The 7,500-nt window shown below is 40.6% G+C and overlaps 1 protein-coding gene across 1 annotated transcript in view; it reads right to left on the reverse strand.

Moving 5' to 3' along the window:
* LOC144972205 (piwi-like protein 1) overlaps window positions 1-7,500 on the reverse strand; it is a 68,122-nt gene that overhangs the window by 27,445 nt on the left and 33,177 nt on the right. Inside the window, exons 12-14 of the mRNA XM_078913222.1 lie at window positions 7,021-7,122; window positions 6,215-6,355; window positions 160-465 (exon numbers count right to left, since the gene is read on the reverse strand). Of these exons, the coding sequence (XP_078769348.1) occupies window positions 160-465; window positions 6,215-6,355; window positions 7,021-7,122 (549 nt within the window). The remainder of the gene's footprint in view (window positions 1-159; window positions 466-6,214; window positions 6,356-7,020; window positions 7,123-7,500) is intronic.

Below are 7,500 nucleotides of genomic sequence, written 5' to 3' on the forward strand. Positions count from 1 at the left end.
CCAGATAGGTGCAGTTAGAAAAATGCCAAATGGTGAAATTACAATCTAACAGAACAAAGCTTGTATAATTTTGAGAATATGGAAATAACAAATAAGGAAGCAGCCTTAAATAAGGCTGGCAAATCTGATATTTACGAAAGTCAAGAGGAAAAATCTTACATTGGGATTGATGGATTTTCTCAGCTCTTGGAGTAATGTCTCAATCTTGTCTGAAGGAAGCTCACGACGGAATGGTTCCTGCACAGAGATGCCCATATTCCTGGTCTCTCTCCGCATCATCTCCACAAAATCTGCTGCCTTCCTGGCATCTCGCCGAGTAAAAAACACACCCCAGTTGTTGATGTTGACGGCAGACAAAAGCTTGTTCCGAGTTGCCTCCCTTCCCCAGTCAGCCTGAGGCCCTGAGGGAAACTTTTTGCCCTGTCCCATTTGTATGATTTCACTTTTCAAGGCTCTCCCATCAACCTACGAAATAACAAACCAATTAAAACAATATGTACCTTCCAATAAAATGATTGAAATAGAAACTCATTTCTCAACAAAATGTGCTATGTCAACATTTCATGACAACCAACCAACTTTCAAATAAAGAACGACAACTAGAAATTGTCAAATTCCATAAGATGGTTCCATTATTCAGGGGTGAGAATGACTGGTCACAAAAAAGGAGGAAATTTTTCATCGTGAAGATCATGACCCATCCATGCGACCATAACCTATAAATTTGAATTTCACTAAAATTTACTGAGATGCGACCCAAAATTTGTCTCGCAGCAATTTCTAACACGACTCGGTGGAATTTCAAAAGTTGAAAGTGTAATTACAACATATGGTGGTTGTAGTAGGGATGATGATGTGGTGGTGGTTGTAGTAATAGCAGTGGTATGGATGATGTGGCAGTGAGTGTAGTAGCTGCGGTAGGAATGATGATGTGGTGGTAGTTGTAGTAGTAGTGGTGGTAGGGATGATGTTGTGGTGGTTGTAGTAGTAGTGGTGGTAGGGATGATGGTTTGGTGGTGGTTGTAGTAGTAGTGGTGGTAAGGATGATGGTTTGGTGGTGGTTGTAGTAGTGGTGGTGGTAGGGATGACGGTTGTAGTAGTAGTGGTGGTAGGGATGATGATGAGGTGGTGGTTGTAGTAGTGGTAGTAGGGTTGATGATGCGGTAGTGGTTGTAGTAGTAGAGGTGGTAGGGATTATGGTGTGATGGTGGTGGTAATAGTAGTGGTGGTAGGGATGATGATGTAGTGGTGGTTGAAGTAGTAGTGGTGGTGGGGATGATGATATGATGGTGGTTGTAGTAGTGGTAGTAGGGTTGATGATGTGGTGGTAGTTGTAGTAGTAGTGGTGGTAGGGATGATGTGGTGCTATTTGTAGTAGTCGTGGTGGTAGGGATGATGATGTGGTGGTGATTGTAATAGTAGTGGTGGTAGAGATGTTGATGTAGTGGTTTTGGTGAGTATTATTTTTATTCAGTGATGATAATAGCAATTGTCAAAAAGGAGGAACATTCTCGGTCTATCGATCAAACACAGGCAAAGAAACCTAGTAGTTAGTCAGCTTATAAATACAACCCAAGAATCTCTCAAAATTAAAGCCATAGTCAAAAGGTAAAAAGAAAAAAGATTAAACTAAGCCAACCACCATTGCTTTGTTCTAATATATCATTTCTATATACCAGATGATTTAATGTGGTTGCGAAAGAAAGAGAGAGAGAGAAAGAGAGGGAGAGAGAGGGGGGGGGGGGGGGGGGAGGAGGAGAGACTTCTTTACCAGAATAACTTATGTATTGACCTTTTGAATTCTATATCCAAAAAAAAAAAAGAAAAAAAGAGAAATAGAAAGAAAGGCAAAGGGGGAAAAAAAAAGAGAGAGAGAGAGAGAGAGAGAGAGAGAGAGGAGAGAGAGAGAGAGAGAGAGAGGAGAGAGAGAGAGAGAGAGAGAGAGAGAGAGAGAGAGATTTAAAAGGTAATAGGTACCTACAACAGGGAAAAAAAATCCAGACCCATTTGTCCCTCCCCTTCCCCTTCAACTATCAACTAAGTAAAGAACACTACTGGTAGTCTGTGTCTATTTTGACATCTGGTGCCATACTGTCTGGCCCAACGTCATAAAAACGGGGCCGTCACTAAATTTCACGAGACTGAGCACAGGTGTCAAAATATGACATATGACATAATGGTGATTTTGTGGTTTTGAGGAAAATGTTTGACACGGCAAATTTGAAAAAGGAGGAAATGTGATGGGATGGGCGGAGATAAACTACCATTTAGGCGGAAATCCGCCTTTCGGCGGAAGATTCTCAGCCCTGATTATTATACTCTTAGCCGTATCAATAGCAACTGTGTGACTGGAACTGCAATGGTGAAATAAGATGGCTGACATAAGGATTGGAGAGAAATGCAGCCACCTTGTTGATGATACCTTCAAAAAGGAACAAAAACAACAAATGGCCTACAGCTGTATCCAAAAAAAATTTTAAAATAACAAAAACGATAAATAAAAATATATCCATGGTTTTTAGTGGAGAAAATTGAAAGAAGGAAACTGAAGTCTAGCTACTTGCAGTCATTTTGAAAATTTGATTTAGCATAAAACATATTGTGTGGGCTTATATATATATATATATAGTGTAAACTACCTGAGAGTTTATAGGAAGGGGGGGGGGGGGGCATTAGTTGTTTGTCAATTACTGTTCTAATTCGAGGCCTGGGTGTCCCTGCTCACTAAATTTGAAAACCCCTGATTAAACACCTGAGCCACCATTGTCTTGTGTTATATTCTTAGCTACTTTATGACACATTTTCCTGTCTTATTAAGTCTCTACATCTAACCTCATGATATGTTATAGGGACTGTTTGAATGTTCTCCCTGCCTCATCTATACCATAACAATACAGGGTCCATTGTTAATTGGAAGCAAGTGATGAGTAAAAACCTCTAGGAATCATACAGACAGACATAGTCAATATAAGTTTTAAATACACCAAACCAAACAGGATATGACAGCAACTGGACAACTCCAATGAAAACAATCCATGGCACTCGTTGTTAGAGGCTTCTTGACAGTCCAACATTTGTAAGCCAATTCGGAATTGGGGTAAGAGGTAGAGTTCACACATTTGAGACCTGGAATTCATCCAATCTTTCACAGACTGGGAGTTTTCTATTTATATCATCTTTTCTACACACTAAGTAAAAACCACCCATATCTTGTTTTCCCCCCAAACTTGGTACATTCCTGCCCCCCAATGAAAATGTTGTCGCTTGAGGCTCGAAGGAATAAATAAAAATAAGAAACGAAATGGAAGCTGCAATTGATTGAACGAAGACGGATAATGTAGACATTTCAGGTTTCCCCTTTATCAACAAAACACGATGAATGAAACACTAAGTGTTCCATGCGACCATAGCCTATAAATTTGAATTTCACTAACATTTACTAAGATACAATCCAAAATTTGTCTTGCAGCAATTTCTGACACGACTCGGTGGAATTTCAAAAGTTGAAAGTGTAATTACATTTGGTGGTTGTAGTAGGGATGATGATGTGGCGGTGGTTGTAGTAGTAGTGGTGGTAGGGATGATGTGATTGTGATTGTAGTAGTAGTGGTCGTATGGATGATGGTGTGGTGTTGTGGTAGTAGTAGTGGTGGTAGGGATGATGATGCGGTGGTGGTTGTAGTAGTGGCAGTAGGGTTGATGTGGTGGTGGTTGTAATAGCTGTGGTAGGAATGATGATGTGGTGGTAGTTGTAGTAGTAGTGATGGTAGGGATGATGTGGTGTTATTCGTAGTAGTAATGGTGCTAGGGATGATGCTGTGGTGGTGGTTGTAGTAGGAGTGGTGGTAGGAATGATGTGGTAGTGGTAATAGGGATGATGATGTGGTGGTAGTTGTAGTAGTAGTGGTCTTAGAGATGATGCTGTGGTGGTGGTTGTAGTAGTAGTGGTCTTAGAGATGATGCTGTGGTGGTGGTTGTAGTAGTGTTAGTAGGGTTTGATGATGTGGTGGTGGTTGTAGTAGGGATGATGCTGTGGTGGTGGTTGTAGTAGGGTGATGATGTGGTGGTGGATGTAGTAGGGATGATGCTGTGGTGGTGGTTGTAGTAGGGTTGATGATGTGGTGGTGGTTTGTGGTGATGTGGTTTGAGGGGTGGATGATGTGGTGGTGGTTGTAGTAGTAGCGGTCTTATGGATAATTGTGTGGTGGTGGTTGTATAGTTGTGGTAGGGATGATGATGTGGTGGTAGTTGTAGTAGTAGTGAAGCTGGTAGGGATGATGTGGTGTTAATTGTAGTAGTAGTGGTGGTAGTTGTAATAGTAGTCGTGGTAGAGATGTTGATGTAGTGGTTTTGGTGAGTGTTTTTTATTCAGTGATGATAATAGCAATTTGTCAAAAAGAGTAAAAATAACAGGAACATAGTTTTGTATTAGTATTATGTAATATATTACTATAAGTAGTATAAATCCATTCTTATCATTAGACATGAATTTACTTTTTGTAAACATTTAATGAATCGTCCTTTTCACAGAACATTTTAAAGGCCTACAATATTATTCAAATAAAAGGCCAGAAATTGTTGTTTTGTTTTGATTTTTACTTTATAAAGCAGGCTACAATATCTTTGTTACCGAAATCTAGTGGTTATGCAGCTTATAATCAACCCAAGAATTTCTCAAATTCAAAGCCATAGTCAAAAGGTAAAAAAAAATGAAGAGTAAACTATCCAATCACTTTGTTATTGTAATAGAATTATCTGTATAACCAGAGATTAATGGATGGGTGAGAGGAGAGAGAGAGAGAGAGAGAGGAGAGAGAGAGGAGGAGGGGAGAGAGAGGAGAGAGAGAGGAGAGAGAGAGAGAAGAGAGAGAGAGAGAGAAGAGAGAGAGAGAGGAGAGAGGAGGAGAGAGAGAGAGAGAGAGAGAGAAGAGAGAGAGGGAGAGGAGAGAGAGAGAGAGAGAGAGAGAGAGAGAGAGAGAGAGGGAGAGAGAGAGAGAGAGAGAGAGAGAGAGAGAGAGAGAGAGAGAGAGAGAGAGAGAGAGAGAGAGTGAGAGAGAGAGAGAGAGAGAGAGAGATAGGAAGAATGAGAGAAGAGGAGAAGAGAGAAGAAGAGGAGATAGAGATGGAGAGATAAGAAAGAGAAGAGATTAGAAAGAGTAGAAGGAAAGAGAGAAGAGAGAGAGAGAAGAAGAGAGAAGATAAGAAGAAGATGATAGGATGTGGGAGAGAGAGAGAGAGAGAGAGAGGAGAGAGAGAGAGAGAGAGAGAGAGAGAGAGTAGGAGAGAGAGAGTGGGTGAGAGGAGAGAGAGAGAGAAGAGAGAGAGAGAGAATGAGGAGAGAGAGAGAGAGAGAGAGAGAGAGAGAGGAGAGAGAGAGTAGAGAGAGAGAGAGTTAGAGAGAGAGATAGGAGAGAGGAGAGAGAGAGAGAGAGAGAGAGAGAGAGGAGTGTGTGTGAGAGAGAGAGAGAGAGAGTTAGAGAGTGTGTGTGAGAGAGAGAGAGAGAGAGAGAGAGAGAGAGAGAGAGAGAGAGAGTTAGAGAGAGAGAAGAGAGAGAGAGAAGAGAGAGAGAGAGAGAGAGAGAGAGAGAGAGAGAGAGAGAGAGAGAGAGAGAGATTAAAAAGGCAATAGGTACCTACAACAGAGAAAAAAATCCAGACCCATTTGTCCCTTCCTTCAACCATCAACTAGCTAATCAAAGAACACTACTGGTCTTCTGTGTCAATTGTGACATCCGGTGCCATTCTGTCTGGCCCCGACGTCAGAAAAACGGGACCATCACCAAATTTCACGAGGCTGAGCACAGGTGTCAAAATATGATATAAAATCCCAGAATTCCGCGGAAGATTATCATCACTGAATTTATTTATCAAAAGAAAAATTGAAAAAGGAGGAATTGTGATGGGGATGGGCGGACATAAACTATCATTTAGGCGGAAGATTCTCAGCCCTGATGTTGGAAAACAGATATAGGGGGATTGACAACAAAGTAAGTACCTCCCAGCCCACTATGGGAGATCAGGAACCCCACCTAGGAAAACCAGGTTTCATTTATATTTTGTTGATAAAGGGGAAACCCAAAACATCCACACAATGTCTTTGTCAATAAATTGAAGCCTGAATTTCATAATTTATGATTTATTCCTACCCCCCAGCCCCAACAAGACTGCTTTCTGACTGTGAAATGTTGATGAATTGTGCCCCCCAAAGCCTCACCGAGACGGTGGATGAATCCATCTTCAAACCCCAGAATCCAAGTTCAGCAGCAGCCTCTGGTTTGGAGTTGACATTGTCTATAAATTTCATCATGGCTGTTTGTCTCTGGGCTGGCGTGACTCGGGTGTGAACGGCCAGATCCTGTAGGACAGAAGGAGACAAGTCAAATCATCGTTATCAGAGGTCAGAGGTTTTCCAACACGTCATGTGTTGTGGTTGACTTGGAATTAACCCTGCTACTCAACATGCATCACTCCTCATCATTACAATGTGTCAATAAAAAAATGGAAAAAAAAATAAAAATAATAAGAGTGAGAATCAAACAATTCAAAAAGTTAAAAACATTTTCACATTTTCTCCATATTAATTCAAAGTCTCTCATATTTATTTCATTGCATGACATAATCAGTCGTAAGGTGAAAATTCTGGATTTGCATTTTCTGAAAGAATGTGCCCCCCCAGAGCATTTTAATCTTTGGTGATTTTTCATGAAGTTAAGGCCAAATGTGTGGAAAGGTATCCAGCAACTTTTCTAAAAGTTCATATTTTTTTAACACGACTAGCTGTAAAAAATATTTAGAAGTGAAATTAAGCTTTGATATTTCCCTAAGATGTACAAAAAAGGGTTGATTTAATCATTTATGACAAGAACTCATTTTTGATAATAATTGACCTTGGCAATATCTCAGTTCAAACCTTTTCACCATCTGACTGATGAGGTCATTGACTGTAACATTGACAATCCAACAATGGCAAAGCTCTCAATGGTTGAATCAATAAAGGGAAGTAACCACCAATTCTCTTACCCTCATGACCTTAAAGTCCTTCCGAATGTCATCTGTCAGGCCAGACATGTAACACAACTCTGGGATCAAACACAAAAACTTGGGCTCTGCTTTGGCTTCAGACTGTGGAAAGAAGAGTTGACATAGAAGGCCACCCATCACAACTCACACAGATTCATACAAACTCAAAACAACTCATTCCGATTCAGGCCCTGGCCCTGCTACAGTCAAACAGTGGCAGGATTGCCTATCACAGTTTCCAAGGAGAAAAAAAGAAATAAATAATTTGCTGTCAGCATGGTCCAAAAATGTTCCAAAGTCCTGAATATAGCATAGGCTCTAGGGAGCTAAACTTGACTTTTGGACAAGATTTATTGAGTCAAAGAGACCAATGCAGCTCTGTAGCTGGAGACAAAAATTCGCATTTCTACAAATTTTTCATAGTATTAGGCAGGTGTGCAGTGGGGACATATAGCAAGTAATTTGAAGAGAAAATAACAA

The sequence above is a fragment of the Berghia stephanieae genome, chromosome 5 (genome assembly GCF_034508935.2).
Source record: "Berghia stephanieae isolate SIO BIC M18660-M18661 chromosome 5, UCSD_Bste_1.3, whole genome shotgun sequence".
Classification (NCBI taxonomy): Eukaryota; Metazoa; Mollusca; class Gastropoda; order Nudibranchia; family Aeolidiidae; genus Berghia; species Berghia stephanieae.